Source organism: Microtus pennsylvanicus, chromosome 5 (assembly GCF_037038515.1).
Source record: "Microtus pennsylvanicus isolate mMicPen1 chromosome 5, mMicPen1.hap1, whole genome shotgun sequence".
NCBI lineage: Eukaryota > Metazoa > Chordata > Mammalia > Rodentia > Cricetidae > Microtus > Microtus pennsylvanicus.
The window spans coordinates 91,162,062-91,183,135 of NC_134583.1; the positions used below are offsets into that span (position 1 = coordinate 91,162,062).

A 21,074-nucleotide genomic window follows, 5' to 3' on the forward strand; every position below is an offset into this window, starting at 1 on the left:
AAGAGAGGCGCACTCCCGCTTCCGGGCTGCGAGGCACTTGAGCCGCAGCCAGCCTTTTCGGCGCAGGCCTCCTTGCGGCTGCGCAGTTAGGACGCCTCCGCTGATTGGCCCGGATCTGTGAGGGGCGGGAGCAGAAGTGAGGGAACTCCGTCGTTCTCGGCGCGCACTCTCCCGCGGTCGAGAGTCGAGTCCCCTGGAGGCTGCTCCTCGCCGCCTTGTTTTGGGCTCCGTGAGCCGAAAGGGGCAGGGCAGAAGAAGGCGACACAAACACGCCGCGGGAAAAGCGCGGCCCCTGCCGCTGCCGGCGTGCGCTTACTAGCGCGGGCTCAGTACTGGCGCGGGAGGCGGAGGCGGGCGGCGGCGGCGCCTGCGCGGTCGGGCTCGGTCGACAGTTCGCAGGGGAGGAGGCGGCGGGAGGCGGAGGAGGCGGCGGCGGCGATGGAGGTGAAGCGGCTGAAAGTGACCGAGCTGCGGTCGGAGCTGCAGCGGCGGGGCCTGGATTCGCGCGGCCTCAAGATGGATCTGGCGCAGCGGCTTCAGGAGGCGCTGGATGCTGAGATGCTGGAGGACGAGGCAGGCGTTGGCGGCGCCGGGCCCGGCGGGGCCTGCAAGGCGGAGCCTCGGCCTGTGGCCGCGTCGGGCGGAGGCCCGGGCGGGGACGAGGAGGACGAGGAGGAGGAGGACGAGGAGGAGGACGAGGAGGCGCTGCTTGAGGACGAAGACGAGGAGCCACCTCCTGCTCAAGCTTTGGGCCAGGCCGCGCAGCCTCCTCCGGAGCCCCCGGAGGCGTCAGCCATGGAGGCCGAACCCGAATCCTCCGACACACCGGCGGAGGCCACGGCCGGGTCAGGTGGGGTAAACGGTGGTGAAGAGCATGAGACCGGCAAGGGGGAGGAAGACGGGCCGGAGGAACGGAGCGGGGATGAGACGCCGGGATCCGAGGCACCGGGTGACAAGGCCACAGAGGAACAAGGTGAGGAACTTGCAGCAGAGCAAGGCTCCAACCTGCCGGGTGCGTCCCCGATCCAGCACCCCACCCCGCAGCGCGCGATCTGATTCCTTGTTTCCACTTGCCCGAAAGCGCACGATTCCCGCGGCTGTGTGATGGGATTCCCCAGGGAGCGGGGTTTTCACTTGCCCATCTTTTGGGGGGTTTGGGTGCGTTGTGGCTCCACGGTTCCTGTCTAACGCGATTCCTCAGTGTTAGTGGATAGAAGTGTGTGGTATGGTGTGCGCGCGCGTGTGTATGTGTGTGTGTACTGCTTTCGAGCTACCTGTGGATCAGCCTTTAGCGGAAAATTTGCTGGGAAATTAGCGGACTACAGGTACCCGTTAGAAGCTTAGACTGCCTAGCTGACAGTCAATTTCTTGCCGTCAGATCGTTACCCAGTGAGCAGTCTGTGAAGTGTTGCTCTGTCAAACCCATGTTAGAGCACACTCCTCACAAAGCCTCTGGATAGCTAACCTTGCTCCTTCCTGCTGCAGCGCTGGCAGACAGTGTCTCTGTGAGCGGTTGGGTTTAATCATTAACTAGCAAAGAGAAAGGAAGCCTTAGGCTGGTAACTTTTAGTAGCATGTTAGTTGCTTGAATGGAGCTTTTTCCCTTCTCCCAATTGTCGTTGTATTTTAATTCTCCTTCCGAGTCGGTAAATGAGCATATTTATAGACTTATCCTTCCGCACTGGGGCCTTTAAGGTCCCTAACTTCCTGAGGTGGAATGATTGAGGGGTTCTAGTGGGTAAGTTGAGTAACCTTGTGGTAGAATATGTGTAGCGACTTTTCCCCAGGAGTTAATGACCTTTCTCCTTTCTTTTGAAATGCTGGCATGGTTAGAGCTAGTCCATAGTGTCTGTCAGGAGGGAGAGCTGCTTCCCAGTCTTACTTTCAGTTGGATTGCCTGAGGTTTTTTGTTTGTTTTTTGCACTTTTTTTTAAGGCTGTTATTGTCCTGTACTTGGAATCTATTTTTCAATGACTATACAGCGTATAGTTTTTTTTGGGGGGGGTTGTTGTGTCTAACGTTCTGGAACAAAATCTCTATTATATAACCCTTGACTTGTTTGTATTCCAAATAGCAGATAAGATATTGACGGGTAAGAGAGCACTTTAGAGGAATTGTCAAAGACTATTAAGCCTTCAAATCATGAAAGCCTAAGGGGAAAAACCTTGTGTACTCCTTGTAAAGAGTGGTGCTGCCGGGCTTAGTGTCAAGCCTTCAGTCCCAGCACTTGGGAGGCAGAGGTAGGCAGATCTCTGTGAGGTGGTTTTTTTTGTTTGGGTTTCTTTTGGTTTTGGTTTTTCTGAGACAGGGTTTCTCTGTAGTGTTTTCTTTCATTCATTCATTCTTTCTTTATTCCTTTATTTTATTTATTTATTTATTTGAGCCTATCCTGGAACTAGCTCTTGTAGACCAGGCTGGCCTGGTTTACGTAGAGAACCGCCTACCTCTGCCTCCCGAGTGCTGGAATTAAAGGCATATGCCATCGCCTCCCAGCTATATTGTGAGTTCTAAGAGAGCCAGAGCTACATAGTGAGACCCTGTCTAGAAAACAACAACAACAAAAAGAATGTCGCTAAATGTACGCCACCACCTTCCTGCCCCAAATTCCATGCAGTCAAGATGTAGTGTTATTTATGGTTCACGTGTGACTTAATCATTTGCTCTGGTAACTTTTAGTTCAAATTCCTGTTAAAAAATACAGCTGCCATAGTGTGGTTGTGCATTTTAAGGCAAAAAAGACAGTCTCTTAAAGAAATTGTAAGGCTTCTGTGCCATGTACCTGCTGAGAAATGTTAGAAAATAGTCATTAAGTACTTGCTGTAAATTCAAATCTGATGAGAACTGAAAGAAATTCACCTGTGAAGGTTTTTAAACGACTTCAGGGATATTTTTCTATCCTATTAGTGGGGAGATCTGTCAGGTTGGCTTGAATGAAGTAGATACATTTAGAATGGAAAATTTGCCCAACTTTTTCTATTTCTTGACTGTATTGAGCTCACAGCGCCCCCTCCATCTTAATCAATAAAAAGATACTGGAAATAAAACATATGGATATAAAACATATGGCTATAATAGGAACACTTTCACTCAGATACCCTCTGTTTCCCCATATTGGTTAACTCAGATTCTCTTAGTTCTGAGCTTATTCTATGCTCCAGTATAAAAACTGCTGATTTTCTTTCCCTCCCTTTTGTAGGAGATGACCAAGATAGTGAAAAGTCAAAACCAGCAGGCTCAGATGGTGAGCGGCGGGGGGTAAAGAGACAGCGGGATGAGAAGGATGAACATGGCCGAGCTTACTATGAATTCCGAGAGGAGGCTTACCACAGCCGGTGAGGGAAACACTCCCTTGATGGGAATGTCTGCTCTGCTTTTGGTATTCCTGGCGTTGATTGGACAGTCTGGAAGGAGGGGTGGATTGAAAAATGGAATAGATCTTTATAGGCATAAGTTTTAGAGTAAATAAATCTATGATGAAAGCTATTTCCTTTTCTCATTGACTGAAAGAAGCTGTCTGCTGGAATTTGATAATTCACTGATACTTTAAAATGAACAGTGCCACACAAACACCTCCAAGAAAGCAGCTTTGGTTATATTGCATTTGCTCTCCTCTCCTACCTGTAGCTCGAAGTCTCCACCACCTCCAGAAGAAGAAGCAAAAGATGAAGAGGAGGATCAGACTCTTGTGAACCTGGACACATGTATGTATAAAGCGAATTGCTTTGTTTTTTTTGTTTGTTTGTTTGTTTGGGTTTTTTTTTGTTGTTTTTTTTTTTGAGAGTGGGGCCTTGCTATTTATCCCAGGTTATTTTCCAAATTGTGATCCTCCTGCCTTAGTCTCTGGCATGATCTAGAACTGACTTTTGAGAGTAAAACTTGATGGCTTGAGTATTTGGACAGTTTTTGTATCCATTCATGATAATTGGGCATAATGGTGCTCTCAGCACTTGTCAAGTGTTGAGTGTTGTAGTAAACCGGGCATATCTTTCGTGTTATGTTTCTTTTATTTAGATTTATTTACTATGTATACAGTGTTCTGCGTGCACACCAGGAGAGGGCTCCAGATCTCATTATAGATGGCTGTGAGCCACTGCTGTGGTTGCTGGGAATTGAACTCAGGACCTCTGAAAAAACAGCCAGTGCAGCCGGGCGGCGCACACCTTTAATCCCAGCACTCGGGAGGCAGAGACAGGTGGATCTCTGTGAGTTCAAGACCAGCCTGGTCTACAAGAGCTAGTTTTTGGACAGGCTCCAAAGCCACAGAGAAACCCTGTCTTGAAAAACCAAAAAAAAAAAAAAAAACACCCCAAAACAGCCAGTGCTTTCAACCTCTGAGCCATCTCTCCAGCCCTGTATCTTTCCTTCTTAACAGATACCTCGGATCTCCATTTTCAAATAAGCAAAGACCGATATGGAGGGCAGCCACTTTTCTCAGAAAAATTTCCTACCCTTTGGTCTGGGGCAAGGAGTACTTATGGAGTAACAAAGGGAAGAGTATGCTTCGAGGCCAAGGTAAGGGCTCTTTCAAGTCAGTTATTAATTTCAGCTGTGTGTTGGCCGCCTAGCCAGTACTTTATTAGTGCAGAGAAGGCACCTGACTTAACATACCTTAACTTTGAGCAACAAAATTGACCCTTACGACTTTGTTTTATTTTCTTGTTTGTTTTATGTGTTGGGGATTGAACTCAGGGCCATGTACATATATCATCAGGTGCTTTATTTCTGAGCTATATACCCAGACCTACAAATTTGGTCTTTGGTTTAGGTTTAGTGAAAATTGTTTTTCTGATATTTAGCTGTGATCTTTGTTTTTTCTTTTCAGTTTGTATACAAATCTTATCTTTGTAACTCAGACTTTGTACCTGCCTTGCTCAAAGTACCTAAAAATTCCTTTTCTGACTTGACCAGGTAACACAGAATCTCCCAATGAAAGAAGGCTGCACAGAAGTTTCTCTACTCAGAGTTGGGTGGTCTGTTGATTTTTCCTGTCCACAGCTTGGTAATGTTATTTTTTAACTTCTTGCTGTGTTTATTACCATATTGCTCACTCTGTGGGAACTTTACAGCTAGATAATTGATTGTTGACTATCCTAGGTGAAGATGAATTCTCTTATGGTTTTGATGGAAGAGGACTCAAGGCAGAGAATGGGCAGTTTGAGGAATTTGGCCAGACTTTTGGGGAGAATGATGTCATTGGCTGTTTTGCTGTAAGTGTTCCTGTAAATTGTGGATTTATAGCAAAGAGTAGATGAAAGGCTGAGAGGATTCAGCTGTGCTTCCTACCAACTACTGGCTCTTATACATTCTATGCATTGCTTGGTTGTTTGAGCTGTCCAGTAACCCCAGTATTTATCTGCTTATTTCTACATGTATTGGGGGCATATCAGAGGGTCTATGTGGAAGTCAGAGGACAGTTCTTTCCTACCATGTGGGTTCTAAGGACTAAAGTCATGTCATCATACATGGTGACATGTGCCTTTACCCACTGACCCATCTCTCCATCCTCCCAACTAAAGAAAAAAAAAGTAAGCTATAAGACGTCATTGTCCTTAAAACCTGTATCAACCTGTAAGTGCTCTTGTGCTTTTGTCCCTTTAGAATTTTGAGACTGAAGAAGTAGAACTTTCCTTCTCCAAGAATGGAGAAGACCTGGGTGTGGCATTCCGGATCAGCAAGGAATCTCTAGCAGATCGAGCCCTTCTACCCCATGTCCTGTGCAAAAATTGTGTCATAGAATTAAACTTCGGTCAGAAGGAAGAGCCCTTTTTCCCACCACCAGAAGAGTTTGTGTTCATCCATGCTGTGCCTGTTGAGGAGCGTGTACGGATTGCAGTTCCTCCTAAGACCATAGAGGAGTGTGAGGTATGCCAAATTGCAGAAGTATGGGCCTCGTGTTTTAGAATAGTAAAGGCTGGTGGCGCACGCCTTTAATCCCAGCACTCGGGAGGCAGAGGCAGGGGGATCTCTGGGAGTTCGAGGCCAGCCTGGTCTACAAGAGCTAGTTCCAGGACAGGCACCAAAGCTACAGAGAAACCCTGTCTCAAAAAACAAAAAAAAAGAAAAATAGAATAGTGAAGGCTGTGTCCTTTCAGGTGTATTCTGAAATTACTGTCAAATTTGGATAGGGAAAATATAAGAATATTTTCTAAAGAAAGTTGGATTTTAAAAAATGACTCTTTTATTACATTCCTAGTTTCCTTTTATTTGCAGGTGATTCTGATGGTAGGACTCCCTGGATCTGGGAAGACCAAGTGGGCACTAAAGTATGCAAAAGAAAACCCTGAGAAAAGATACAATGTCCTGGGAGCTGAGACTGTGCTCAGTCAAATGAGGGTCAGTTGCTGAAAGGTGGGGGAGGGATGGTTAATAGGCAGTGATGTTTGCTCTGGAGACTCTGGGAATCTTTGATAACCTGTCCTCAGTCGGAGATGGAGGATGTCTTTGAAGTGTGTGAGAACAAGGGCTACACATGTAAAAATGTAACTTTCTGTCATGTGTTAAAATATGCTCCATACCTGCTGGATTGTCAAGTCTCTGAAAATGTACAATCTGGAGTATGTACGGATTAAGAATGGAAGTAATTACTATAGGAAATTAGTAGTGTGATGAGTTGGTCTTATCCATGTAGCATTTAAAACAGGTGACTTTGGGGATCTTGAACTTGCTGTGTAACCCCTTATCTTACTCCTGTCTTCTTGCACTTATCAGATGAAGGGGCTGGAGGAGCCAGAGATGGACCCCAAGAGCCGAGACCTCTTAGTTCAGCAAGCTTCCCAGTGCCTTAGTAAGCTAGTCCAGATTGCTTCCCGATCAAAGAGGAACTTCATTCTTGATCAGGTATTCAAGCATTCAAGAGGAACTTTTTTAAAGGAGGTCCAGAGATAAAATTTTGCAACTTTTTAAAAGAGTGAAACTGGGATACACATGTAGGACTGAATTAAGAATTAAGAAATAGACTCAGGTTTGTCTGCGCTGAGTTACGTAATATACCTGAACTCATCGTACTGTTATCCTGAGAGTATGAGCTAGATGATAGAGGAATAGAAGAAGATCTGGGTTCATTTATCTATTTATTTATTTATTTTTAAAAAATAACTCAGATTTTATTTATTTATTTGTTTGTTTATTATGAATACAATATTCTGTCTGTGTGTATGTCTGCAGGCCAGAAGAGGGCACAAGACCTCATTACAGGTGGTTGTGAGCCACCATGTGGTTGCCGGGAATTGAACTCAGGACCTTTGGAAGAGCAGGCAATACTCTTAACCACTGAGCCATCTCTCCAGCCCCATTTATTTATTTCTTTTATTTAGTCAATATCTTGACCTACTTACATTTGTGATTCTGAACAAGTCTTTTACCTCTCTAACTTTAGTTTTCCTGATGTGAAATATTTATCAAGTAGAGTCTCAAAAATCAAAGGAGAAGCCAGGCAGTGGTGATACATGCATTTAATCCCAGTACTCAGGAGACACAGTCAGGCAGATCTCTATGGTTCAAGACCAGCCTGATCTACAGAGCTAGTTCCAGGACAGCTAGGACAACACAAAGAAGCCCTGTCTAAGAAAAAGAAAAGTCAGAGGAGACTGGGGTTACAGCACAGTGATAGAGCAGTTTTCTAACATGTACAGAGCCCTAGGTTTGATCCAGATTACTACAAACAATAGTAATAATAGGGATTATTAAAGAAAATTGTGTATTGACTTCTAATCTGATGCTTCAGCTGTAAGTTTAGAGGTGATTTTTGTTCTTAAAACATGTTATTACTCCCATTGCTAGTGTAATGTGTACAACTCTGGCCAACGAAGGAAGTTATTGCTGTTCAAGACCTTCGCCAGGAAAGTGGTGGTGGTTGTCCCTAATGAGGAAGATTGGAAGAAGAGGCTGGAGTTGAGAAAAGAAGTGGAGGGAGATGATGTGCCTGAGTCTATAATGCTGGAGATGAAAGGTGGGCTAAAATTGCATAGATTAGAGAATCTTGTCCCTGGTTAGTACAACCCCACTGGAACCTCGTAGCACCAAGAGTGACTCTCTACATCTAAAGTATAAATTTAAAAACAATTTAATGGAGGCAAGTGCTTGACAATAGACCCCTTGACTTGTGGCTAAAATACAAAAGGGTTATGTCTGGGCATAGTAGGTAGCACATGTTTGTAATCCCAGCACTTGAGATGGTCAGGAAAGAAGATCATGAATTAGACTAGCCTGGATTACATAACAGGACCTTGTCTTGGTTGGGAGGAAAAAAGCAGGGTGGTGATTGCTTATAATCTCAGCATCTGGAAATTGAAAGCAGGGAGGATAAGAAGTTGGAGGCTAGTCTGAGCTAATGATGCTGTCTCAAATGGAAGAACGAGCTGGGCAGTGGTGGTGCACACCTCAGACCCCAGCACTCCAGAGGCAGAGGCAGACAGATCTCTGTGAGTTTGAGGCCAGCCTGGTCAACAAGAACTAGCTCCAGGACAGCTAGGACTGTTACACAGAGAAACCCTGTCTTGAGAAAAAACCAAATAAAATAAAAAAGAAGTATGAGAAATAAGATGTTTAAATCCAAACAAGAGGGGCTGGAGAGATGGCTCAGAGGTTAAGAGCACTTACTGCTCTTCCAGAGGTCCTGAGTTCAATTCCCAGCAACCCACATGGTGGCTCACAGCCATCTGTAATGAGATCTGGCGCCCTCTTCTGGCCTACAGGCATACATGGAGGCTGAACACTGAGTACATAATAAATAAATAAATCTTTTTAAAAAAAATCCAAATAAAATACTTAGATGTAAAGGAAGGGGATTGAGTCAGTTACCTATTAAATAGATATTTATAGTGTATACTGTTTGTCCATCATTTCCCTAGTTGTAGAAAAATATCAGCATATGAAATGAAACTTCACAGTAATAAATACTATTTTAAATTAATATTTATATCCCACAAAAATGGCAAGAATGATTGTTAACATTTAAATGAAAACACAGTAATTGTAGAAAATTGTCTCTACCATATGTTGATTTCTGTTACAATAATAGTTTTATGTTTTATTTTCCTTTTTGCTTATTTTTTGATTTGTTATTTGCCTAAGTATACAGTCATCTCAAGGCAGTGTTAGCTATGTTACTTGGTCTTGTTTTATGGTGTTCCCTCAGATCATATTCTTCATTTCATGTTTCCTTTCACTCATGGCTTCCCACTCACCCTCTCAGCTGCTGGCTCTGGAAACTCTCCATAACCCCTGGTTGTGGGAATCACTTCTCACATCTGTGGGCTGTAGTGTCTGAATTTATACAGAATGAATTATGCAAGCCCATAGCAAATACTCAGGCACTTGGAGGAATTTGATGCTGTTTTGTAAAATAGGGATAACTGGATTCATCTGAGAATCATAATTGAAGTAAAACTCACTGGGACACAGTCTATGAACTTGATGTTCATAGAATGATAGATGTGTCTGGCTATCGTGTATAACTAACTGTTCAGTGACCGACCTTGAGTCAGTGCATGTGTGTTATTAGAGATGATGCTTTTAGCGTGCGCACGTGAGTGTGCATGTGTGTGTATGTGTTAGGGTCTACTGGGAATTGAAACCCAGGGCCTTTCTACATGTTAGGCAAGTGCAGTGCCCCTCACCTATACCCTCAGTCTCATCTTGAAGTTCTGAAAATGTTACTTCTTGACCAGGCATGGTGGTACATGCCTTTAATCCCAGCAGATCAGATACAGGTGGGTCTCTGAATTTGTGACCAGATTGGTCTAAACAAGTTACAGACTAGGCAGGTTACATAATGAGACCAAGTTCTTTTTTTTGTTTTGTTTTGTTTTGTTTTTTGTTTTTCGAGACAGAGTTTCTCTGTGGTTTTGGAGCCTGTCCTGGAACTAGCTCTTGCAGACCAGCCTGGTCTCGAACTCACAGAGATCCGCCTGCCTCTGCCTCCCGAGTGCTGGGATTAAAGGCGTGCGCCACCACTGCCCGGCTCTTTTTTTTTTTTAAGGTTTATTTGTTTTCTTTGCTTTTTTTTTTTTTTTGGTTGCTTTTGTTTTTTCGAGACAGGGTTTCGCTGTGGCTTTGGAGCCTGTCCTGGAACTAGCTCTGTAGACCAGGCTGGTCTCGAACTCACAGAGATCCGCCTGCCTCTGCCTCCCGAGTGCTGGGATTAAAGGTGTGCACCACCATCGCCCGGCTTATTTGTTTTATTTCTGTGAATGTTTTGCCTATATATGAATGGTGTCCTTGGAGGTCAAAACTGAACTACTACAGTTAGAGACAAGACAGTTGTGAGTACCTCTGTGGGTGCTGGGAACTGAATCCAGGACCTGCAAAGGGCAGTGAGATGCTTTTAACTACTGGATTAGCTTTACAATTCCTGAGACCAAGTTTTTGATCTAAGCAACACCAAAACATGTTCAGTTACAGGGTTAGTCTGTGTTCCTTCTGTCTTGATGTATTTTGGATCACTTAAGAATTTGTAAACCTGGGCTGGAGAGATGGCTCAGTGGTTAAGAGCATTGTCTCGACTTCCAAAGGTCCTGAGTTCAATTCCCAGCAACCACATGGTAGCTCACAACCATCTGTAATGAGATCTGGTGCCTTCTTCTGGCCTGCACACAGACAGAATATTGTATACATAATAAATAAATAAACAAATATATAAAAAAAAGAATTTGTAAACCTATCTGGCATAAAGCCCTTTGTCTTCATATACTATTCAATTTAGGGAAAAGATTTGCCTTAGGTATGTACCACAAGTCTTGCACTCAGAAGACTAAAGCAAAAAGATTGCTTTGAGTTCTAGGTCATTCTGGAATATATAGACAGACACCATCTTTAAAAAGAAGAAAGCCATGGTGGCAATTGACTCTAATCTCAGATTTTAAGAGATTGGAAGCAGCCAGGTGGTGGTGGTGCACACCTTTAAATTCCAGCACTCCAGAGGCAGAGTCAGGTAGATCTCTGTGAGTTGAAGGCCATCCTGGTCTACAGAGCTAGTTCCAGGGCAACTAGGGCTGTTCTATAGAGAAACCGTATCTTGAGGGTCCTCCCCCCAAAAAAAGAGATTGGAAGCAAGAAAATCAAGGTCATCCTCAACTATATAAGGGAGTTCCAGGTCTGCCTGTGCTACATGAGACCATGTCTCCAAAAAGAAGTTAGTTTGGTTATCTAAGGATGAGTTGGTATGAGCCTAGTACATTTTAGTGTGTTACTAAGTTAAACTTTGAAAGTATTAGGCTTGTCTTGCTGTTGTGTTCAGACCTATATTCTACCACTTGGGACAGTAAGGCAAGATCTTCAGTTGGAAACTTGCACAGACTATATAGCAAGCTGAAGTCCAGTCTGAGCTTTATAACAAAACAATCTCAAAGGAGAAAAAAGTAAAATAAAAAGAGAAGCTAAGTGCAGTAGCAACAACTATAATTATAATCCCAGTTTTCAGAAGCCAAGAGGCAGGAAGATTCAGACCAGCTTGGGATACATGAGACCCTATGTGTAAAAAAACCAACAAGAGCTAGATGATGCAGTCTTTAAAGACTTAGCTGCAGCCGGGCGATGGTGGCGCACGCCTTTAATCCCAGCACTCGGGAGGCAGAGGTAGGCGGATCTCTGTGAGTTCGAGACCAGCCTGGTCTACAGAGCTAGTTCCAGGACAGGCTCCAAAGCCACAGAGAAACCCTGTCTCGAAAAACCAAAAATAAAAAATAAAAAAAAAAAAGACTTAGCTGCATAGCATGAAGCCTGAAGTTTTGATCCCAGCACCCACATAACAAGTCAGGTACTCTGTATACTCCCAAATCTCACCACTGAGCAGGGTGGCAACAGGATGGTGAGTCTCTAGATTTTGAGAGGGACCATGTCTACAAAGGAGTAAAGTATGGTAGACAATACCTGACATCCTACACTAGCCTTCTTGCACTAACACTACTCACTTAGGCATATATATACTATTAACAACAAAACTGGGCATGGTCCCATCAGAGACAGGTAGATTTCCGAGTTCAAAGCCAGTCTGGTCTACATAGTGAGTTCCAGGACAACCAGTGCTCTGTAGAGAGCTCCTGCCTCAATAAATAACAAACTGAGTGTTGACTCAACTGTAATTCCAGCACTCGAGAGCCTAAGGTACTTGAGGTTAGCCTGGGCTATAGAACTAAAGCAGAACCTACCATACCATTGCATTGAAGAGGAGTGGCCTAAGGTTATTTAAAAAAAAAAACAACCTTAATTTATCCAGTTATCATACGAGAATGACCACCAGATATCTGATAGATACCCCCGAGGTTATGCAGAAGTTAATTTGGATCCTATGGAAATGTGAAGTCTGAAGAGACAGCAGAAGGAGGAAAGCAGTGTAGACAGTATGTAGATGAGGTAAATAAACAAGCATGTGGTAGCATATAGATCACTGATAGAAATGGAGTAATTTAAGTTAGAAGTGCAGCTAAAAAACAAGCCTAAGCTATCAGCCAAAGTTCATAATTAGTAATAAGCATACTGAGGTTCCAGGCATGGGCTGCTAGTGTCTTAGCCACCAAACCCTCTCACTGGCTCTGCACCTCTTTTATGAGGTCACCAATTGGGGGCTGGCTAGTGGGACAGAGAAAGTCTCAAAAAATGGGAAAAACAAAGCAATCAAAATAAAAACCCTTGGATATATAGCTCAGTGACAGAACACTTGATTAACATTTGCAAAACCCTGGATTTGATCCTCAGAGCCACCAAAAACTAAAGTATGCTTCCTGTAGTAGATTTTCATGCATTCTTACCTTGTCTATACTTTCTAGGCCCACAAGCTTCTCTCTTATTCTTATAGCCAACTTCTCTCTACCTGAGAAATGCGATTATATGGATGAGGTGACATATGGGGAGCTGGAAAAAGAAGAAGCCCAACCCATTGTTACTAAATACAAGGAGGAAGCAAGGAAACTGCTGCCCCCCTCTGAGAAGCGGACAAACCGCAGGAACAATCGCAACAAGAGAAACCGGCAGAACCGAAGCAGAGGCCAAGGCTATGGTGAGTCCTGGAGACTTGGCCGCCCACAATGAGCAACTTTCCTAATGAAGCTTATTTCTTCTTGTCTTTAGCACTTACTTCCTATGCATTCCCCATAATCCTTCAACCAGAAGGGAGTTATTGTGGGGCAAAAAATATGTTTCCTTGAAACACAGTCCTGTGCTTCATCATCTGTCTAGCTTCTGTGTGAGCTAGTGGGTTTCAGACTTCACTGCAATCTTAGGATGTGTGCAGTGAAAGCCAATTCTCCCCTTAAGATTTCTTGGTGTTTTATGAAATCAACCCAATTGCACAGACAAAAAAGTATTTCTTCCATCCTTTTAAAGCGTTACAAAGCAAGTTAGTTATTAGTGGAATTAATTTTTCCTCTGAATGTCTAGGTTGCCAGCTAAATCCCCAGGGTGTATTTAAGCCAGGCGGTGGTGGCGCACGCCTTTAATCCTGCACTCAGAAGGCAGAGACAGACGGTCTCTGAGTTCGAGGCCAGCCTGGTCTACAAGAGCTAGTACTAGGGTAGGCTTCAAAGCAACAGAGAAATGCTGTCTGGAAAAAAAGGGCAAAAAAAAAGTGTGTATGAGTATACAATTGTATGTAAATCAACAGGTAGTTAGTGTTAAATATTTCTCAGACACCAGGAATAACAACAGTTCTAGCCTTGAGTATTGAGTATTGTGTAGATTGTTTTGTTTTGTGGGAGGATAGGTTTTTTGAGACAGGGTTTTTCTGTAGCTTTGGAACCTTTCCTGGAACTAGCTCTTGTAGATCAGGCTGGCTTTGAACTCAGAGATCCGCCTGCCTCTGCCTCCTGAGTGCTGGGATTAAAGGCGTGCACCACCACTGCCTGACTAGATTTTGTTTTCTTTGTGTGCAGTAAGTGAAGGGTATAGGTTACGTGATACCTCAGATCCCTTTTTGGGCTGAGAATCTGATTGGTGAATGGCAGATTTTATTCATGTCTGTAACTCTGCCATGCATCCTTTTGTCATCTAAAATATTTTGTAGGGTTGGGGAGCTTCAAAAGCAGGGTGGCTTTGTTATCTTGTGTCTATTCTTCTGCCCTCCCCTCTCAGACTCTTTTAATAAAAGATCCTGGCTGGTGCTTTACTTAACATTGTGTGAGCCTGGCCAGAGCAAGCCTCCTCCTCCCATAGAATTGCCTTGGGCTCCAACTTTTTGATTTCCACTCAGATGTGGAGCCAGGACCCCATGCCAGCTGTCTGAGCGCCCTCTCCATTTCTCTTCCAGTGGGCGGGCAGCGCCGAGGCTACGACAACCGGGCCTACGGGCAGCAGTACTGGGGGCAGTCTGGAAACAGAGGGGTGAGTGCAGCTCTCCTTCTGCTCCTCCCTCTGGGCTGTGAAGCCATTCCTATTGACTTGGGGGAGCAGAGGGGTTTGGGCTGTTTTCTTAGGTCTTTAGGGTTTTGCCCACTTAATATGTTCATCTGGAAGAATTTAACCTGGGGAAAAAATTTACCCTGCTTATAGTATCAAGATGAAATAATGTCTTGTTCAGTAATGGGTAACTGTGGGTTGTGCTTCTGGAGACCCATATATCACCACCACTCTTCTTTCTCCTTCCTCAGGGCTACCGTAATTTCTATGATCGATACAGGGGTGACTATGATCGATTCTACAGACAAGATTATGAGTACAACAGATACAGAGACTATTACAGACAATACAACCGGGATGTGAGTATTATCTTGGCATAGATTGAGGGTGAAGGGGAAAGGACCAGCTGGATGAATGTCATGCCTCTTCATCCTCAGCCAGCTCTGGCTCTAAGTGATGGGGTTTCCCTCTCTTCTAGTGGCAGAATTACTACTACCACCACCAACAGGACAGAGACCGATACTACAGGAACTACTACGGTTACCAAGGGTATCGGTGAAGCCCCTGCTGTTTTCACCTGTCAGCCATGAAGCTGAGGCTCTGGGGATGCCAAGCATCCCCCAAAACACAACCAAGGAAAACAGGGGCTGTTGGGGTGGGGCTGAGCTGCCGGGGAGGGGTGGATGGGGGGAGGGTATGCAAGCAGGGGTGGGGGAGGGGGGAAGTGGAAACAAAACAAAACTGTACATTTTTTTTTAAAGTTTGTTGAAAAGAATATTGTCTTATTCTATAAAACATTTCAAACCTAGTTAGGTTATTTGTAATCAAAAAACATTTGCACAGAAAGCAGCACTTAGGGCTGCCTGTTCTGTACCCTGCAGCTGGATAGGAAAAGAACTAAAAATGACACCCTCCAGCACTCTAAGGCAACTGGAATAGTAGCCCAGCAAGGGAGAGTGGTGTGGGAAAAAGGGAACACCTTGAGGGAACTCTGCATAGCAGGCAGGAGTAGGGACAGAGGAGGCAGGGTTGGGGGCAGAGGGAGGGAGCGCCTGTGACCAGGGCAGTGAAAATAAATGATTGGCTCTATCAGTCACTTGCACCAGTTAACCGTTTGTATTTTCATTACCAACCCTTCTCTCTTGGGATATCTGATCTGTTAGGCTGGGAGGCCCAAATGTCCCACTGTCCACTTTGTTGTGCCTTTGTGCTGTCTGCCTAAGGCACAGAGACTGCTAGTTGGGTGGTTCTATTATATAGGATTCCCAGGCCATGGGGACTGTTGGGGACTACAGATCAGAATAGTTTTTTTCCCCATCCAATGTTTTATGCAATGAATTCCCATAAAGTCTGGAGGAGAGTGGGAACATAGCCCTCAGTCTAAAGATGGTGATTTGCCAGGCCCTAGACTCTTTGTCTTCTCAGTTGATAGAGGCACGAGATCTCTAGATCATTTGCTAAGATTGCCGGCCTCTTTTAGTGTGAGGGAAGGAATGATTCTCAGGGTGTCCGCTCACAGAAACGCAGCAAGACGATGTTCACTGCGTCAGGATATATATATATAGGTAAATCTGTGGTGTGGGCTATCAGGCCCAGGTGCTGAGAATAGCAAGTATTTTATACAGTGGGGGACGCTGCCCTGCTGCTGTTCTTGTTTTTGTTTTTGTTTTGATACACAGATGGGAGTGAGTAGAAAAGGGGGGGCAGCTCAGTAGGGCTGCAGAAACGTGGGAAGACTGTGTGAATGTGTGTATGGGTGCCTGCAGGGGAGCACCTTTTCCCAACTTAACTGAAACAGGATTCCTTCTGGGGTGTTTCCTTGTGAGCCCCAGAGAGGCCTTTCATCGAGAGACTTCATTTGGGATCATTAAATTTGTAACTTTACCAACACCCTCCCAGTTCTTGACAGAACAACTACAGGTTGCTGGGTTCAAGAATATGGGCAGGATATGTGGCAATGCTCTTTTAATACTGAGCTTCAATTTAAATCATCCTGCTTAGCTAAAGCTTACTCAGCAGCAGCATCCTACAGTACTTCCTGGTGAGAGAAACCTCTGGGCTGTGCTACTAGAACATATTTCACATCCACTTCCTCACCTGAGCATTTAGTTCTCTTGTTTAAACTTGTGCTGAGATTTGGATCTTCCCTGTCCTGATGTCCTTTCTGTGCAGTTCTTCTCTGGGTGTTCAGACCCTTATTCTGACTCTCTGGTCTGTTAGGACTCAACCTTCTATTCAAGGACCTCTTTCCAAAGGTCATTTCAGGCCTGGAAGGAGATAGCTTGCTTATGTTGTGTCTTTTCTATCGCACCTGTCCCTTATGGTGCCACAAATGGATTTGTGTGTTACAGTGGGTGGAATGACTGCATGTATCTTTGTAACTCACTGGCATCATTAAGGGAATTTGAGAAAGCTTTGTTTATAATGTCAGGGCAAAAAGGTAAAAACTGGAGCCCAAAGAAATCCCCTTAAGAAAAGATTATGTTATAAAAGAAAACTTAGTTTCCAGAGGCAGAAGCTGACCGTTCAGATGTTCAGTCCTCCAACAAATAACACTTTTATAGTAGTCTGTGACATGGATTGTGGATGGTTGGACCCCACAGATGGGGGCATAAACTTAACACTGAAGTTTGGAGCAACGGGTTAGAGAGTATACTTATTATTAATTTGATAATAGAAAAGTCTTCTTTTTAAAAAGCTGTTTTTCTAACTGAATGGAGAATAAAGCTGCCACATCCTTGTTGGGTCTGTCCAGGAGGTCTCTTGCATCAAAGTGAATGTCTGCATTTTGTTTCTGTCTCGTGTTTTTATTATGAAAAGAAATGTTATGGTGGGGGGGGGTGGATTATGGTAACAGGAGGGAACCTGGCTTTGTTTCCCTTAAAAGACTTGTTTAGTGTTTTATCAGACTTCTGTTGTAGTTGTAGATGGAAAAGCTTGTGAGAAAAACAAACACCACATGGAGCCTGTAAATGTTTTTGCACAACCTGTAAAGCATTCTTGGAAGTGGCCAGTAAAAAAAGAAAAAAAGGGTTTTACCATTTTAAAAAAAAATGTAACTGTGTCATTGTTTACATCTGTAACTCTTCCCTGTTCTCATTACATCATTCTGGCAACAAATGTAGGCACAGTAGTTCCAGTTTTAGAATAAATGACCATTTGGATTGAATTTTCCTATCTCCTGTGGCTGCACTGACTGGAGTGATCCTGGGGATGTTTAATAATGTATTTTTTATTTTTATTTATTTATTTTTTTGTTTTGTTTTTCGAGACAGGGTTTCTCTGTGGCTTTGGAGCCTGTCCTGGAACTAGCTCTTGTAGACCAGGCTGGTCTCGAACTCACAGAGATCCGCCTGCCTCTGCCTCCCGAGTGCTGGGATTAAAGGCGTGCGCCACCACCGCCCGGCTAATGTATTTTTTTTTAATGTTTATTTTGAGATAGAATCTCATTGTAGCCCAGGCTTGATCATCCTGCCTTAAATCCCAAAATGCTTTGGTTATACGTGTTTGTCACCACCCCCAGCTTATTCACCTATTTTAAATTTTGGTGTATGCACAAAAGTGCACAGGGAATCAAGTGTTCATGCAGATGGGGAGGGGAGGTCACGTGGAGGTTGGAGAACAACTTTGTGAAGTCTTTACCTACCTTTATGCAGGTTTCAAGGATCAAACCCAGATTGTCACACTTAGATGAAGTGCCGAGCCATCTCATCAGTCCCTTCATTTTCGTGCTTAGTTACCAAGTTGTACTCGATACAACCAAGGATAGCTTCTTTGCATGGCTGCTGTGCCCTTTTCTATAATGGGACCCATCTATGCATGGATTTGTCTACCTAGTGTTTGCTTAGAGAAACATTATTATTTGAAATTTTATGTGAGTGTTTTGCCTGCATCTAAATCCACCCACCACGTGTGTGCAATGCCTTTGGAGGCTATTAGAGGGCATTGGAGCCTCTGGAACTGGAATTAACCCATGGGTCTAGCTGCCACGGGGATGCTGGGACTGAATCCTGGTCCTCTGCAAGAGCAGCAAGTGAGCAAGTACTTGTAACCACTGAGCCATCTCTCTATCCCTCTTTTTTTTTTTTTTTTTTTTGAGACAGGGTTTCTCTGTGGTTTTGGAGCCTGTCCTGAAACTAGCTCTGTAGACCAGGCTGGTCTCGAACTCACAGAGATCCGCCTGCCTCTGCCTCCCGTCTCTATCCCTCTTATACTAACATCTGGAGCCATTAGGGTAGAAGGATCAATTGTCTATTTGAGGTTAAATGAAAGGTTCCATTTATGAAAGCCATTAAGTTTATGTACAGATAATTATTACCTAAGAAGAAAAATTTTCATTTTCCCTATGCATTTGAAGAATGGAAGTTATAAAAAACATTGCAACAGCATTGCAGTGTACTGAACTGATGAGGCTTAGTGTTAACATGCTGCTGCTGGCAGCAGCAATCAAACCCTTTGCCTCGTGTGGGTCACTGGAACCTTTTTCTTTCGGTCTTTTAAAAAGGGTATATTTCCTATTATAGCCTAGGCTGCTACCATACCAAGCTCTCTAGGATTTTTGATTTTTTACCTGTTAATGTTATACACCTATGAAGATCAAGATGATTTGAACTCAGGTCATCAGACTTAATGGCAGGTACTTCTACCCACTTAACTGTAGGTATTTTTCTGTCCTGCAACAGCTCAAACACACTGAGGCTTATTATATTAATTATAAATGCTCCGCCAAAAGCTCAGGCTTATTACTAATACTAACTAGCTCTTACATTTTAAGTTAACCCATATTCCTTATTTACGCTCTGCCATGTGGTGGTACCTTTATTAGCATGTCATGTTCATCTCTGCATCTGGCTTGTGACTCCAGACTCCGCCCTTCCTAAAGTTCTCAGTTTGGCTTTTCTGCCTATCTTTATCCTGTTCAGCTGTTGGTCAGCTTTTTTATTAAACCAAATCTTCACAATGTACAAAAGGATTATTCCACAGCACTGAACCATCATCTTAGCACCCATTGTTGGGGCATTTTTTTTATATATTTATTTATTATGTATACAATATTCTGTCTGTGTGTATGCCTGCAGGCCAGGAAAGGTCATCAGACCCCATTACAGATGGTTGTGAGCCATCATGTGGTTGCTGGGAATTGAACTCAGGACCTTTGGAAGAGCAGACAATGCTCTTAACCTCTGAGCCATCTCTCCAGCCCTGGGGCATTTTAAACTTAATGTTGGAGCTGCTTATAATTAGAGCATAGCTGGGCATGATAGCACTTGCCATTTGTCCTAACACTAGATAGGCCAAGGCAGGAGGATTGCTGTGAACTCAAAGCCAGTATATACCAGATCAGCCTGCATTACAGAGCAATACTATTTCAAAAAACAAACCAAGAACAGCTGGGTATATTGGTATGTGTGTAATCTTGGTACTGGGGAGTTGGAGGCAAGAGGATCACAAGTAATACCCTCTCTCAAAAAAGTCCCTAATGGTTCACCCCTCAGCTTACTTTTTAAAAAAAGATTTATGCATGTTTTGCTTGCACATATGTGTATGTACCATGTGTGTGCCTGGTGCATGCAGAGCAAGAAGACTATTGGATCCTCTCTAACGAATTAAATTCAGTTGTAAATCATGTGGGTGCTGAGAACTGAACTTCAGTTCTCTGCAAGAACAGCTGCTTATAACCACTGAACCATCTCTTCTAGCCCCACTCTATTTTTAATGGGTATAGTTCACACCTTGTTTGTAGGGCTGCTAACCTAGGTTTTCTCCTCAACCAGCTATTCACCCATATGACCAGGTATCAAATTGGATGAGAGTAACCTGGGTTTTTTAGTGGGTAAGGTGATGTGACCGTTATCCTAATGCCAGTGTTACATCTGCCACATCTGAGCTGATAAGATTTTCTTACTACCCTGGTACTCGCCCAACACTGATACAGTAGGAAAGGTATTAAGCACCCATTGCATACTGGGTATTGTGAGCAAGCAGGGATTATAACAAGGATCCTTCTTGGATAGTTACCACAGGTATCAAGAAATAAAGATACTAAAATACTGAAACTTCAGCACTGAAAAGTGTGGTGGTGATGTGTATAGGCATACTCTTGTGAATGGAGGTCAGAGGAACTCTTCAAACAAAACACCTTCTGGAAGGTACTCTGGGTCTCTTAAACTTGCTAGGCACTCCAGGTACTTGTGATCTCTAGCCAGGATAAAGGTATGCATACCATGCCAGGCTGTGATCTTTCTTTTTTGTGTTGGCTTTGTTTTGTGTTTTGGGCCTTTTTGGTTCTTCCAGACAGGGAAGAAACTAAAAAAGACAAGAAAACAAACTGAAACTAATTGTTTATTTAGCTCCCAGAGAGACCAAGGAACCACGCTTCAAGATGGACTCTGTCACATTTGTATTATTACAAATAATCCCTCAGAGAGAACCTCTACTTGGAAAGATGTAAAGATTCTCTTGCAAAGTCCACACTGTGCTTTTTGAGCCGAAATCCTAGTGTACTAGAGTACCCATGACTTCTTTAGTGCCCCTGGGGCTCGAGCTCTCCAGAGGATGTCGAGTTCCAGATTCTATGGGACACAGTGCCCGGCTCTGACTTCGAGAGGGCAGGGGCAGCCATTTTAAGACCAGAAGCTTTCGTAAGGGATCGTTCCATATTGGGAACGCTGGGGGCCGCCATTTCAAGAGCGGTGCTGTACGGCAGCTTGCCGCTCCCCTCCGTGCGGTTCGCACAGGCAGCCGCC

At 43.9% G+C, this 21,074-nt stretch overlaps 1 protein-coding gene across 2 annotated transcripts; it reads left to right on the forward strand.

Annotated features, from left to right (window-relative positions):
- The first annotated feature begins 122 nt into the window (after positions 1-122).
- Positions 123-17,497, forward strand: Hnrnpul2 (heterogeneous nuclear ribonucleoprotein U like 2). Of its 2 annotated transcripts, XM_075973421.1 has the most exons (14): positions 123-973; positions 3,197-3,332; positions 3,625-3,701; positions 4,373-4,512; positions 4,909-4,999; positions 5,095-5,207; positions 5,599-5,862; positions 6,211-6,333; positions 6,709-6,837; positions 7,780-7,948; positions 12,794-12,994; positions 14,240-14,313; positions 14,580-14,687; positions 14,807-17,497. In XM_075973421.1, the coding sequence occupies exons 1-14, from the start codon at positions 439-441 to the stop codon at positions 14,885-14,887; spliced, it is 2,241 nt and encodes a 746-aa protein (XP_075829536.1). In that variant the 5' UTR covers positions 123-438; the 3' UTR covers positions 14,888-17,497. The 2 variants fall into 2 exon arrangements, 1 of the variants encoding a protein (XP_075829536.1); XR_012910659.1 differs by lacking the exon at positions 14,240-14,313 and having other exon boundaries at positions 312-973; positions 14,807-14,847.
- Positions 17,498-21,074: the final 3,577 nt, after the last annotated feature.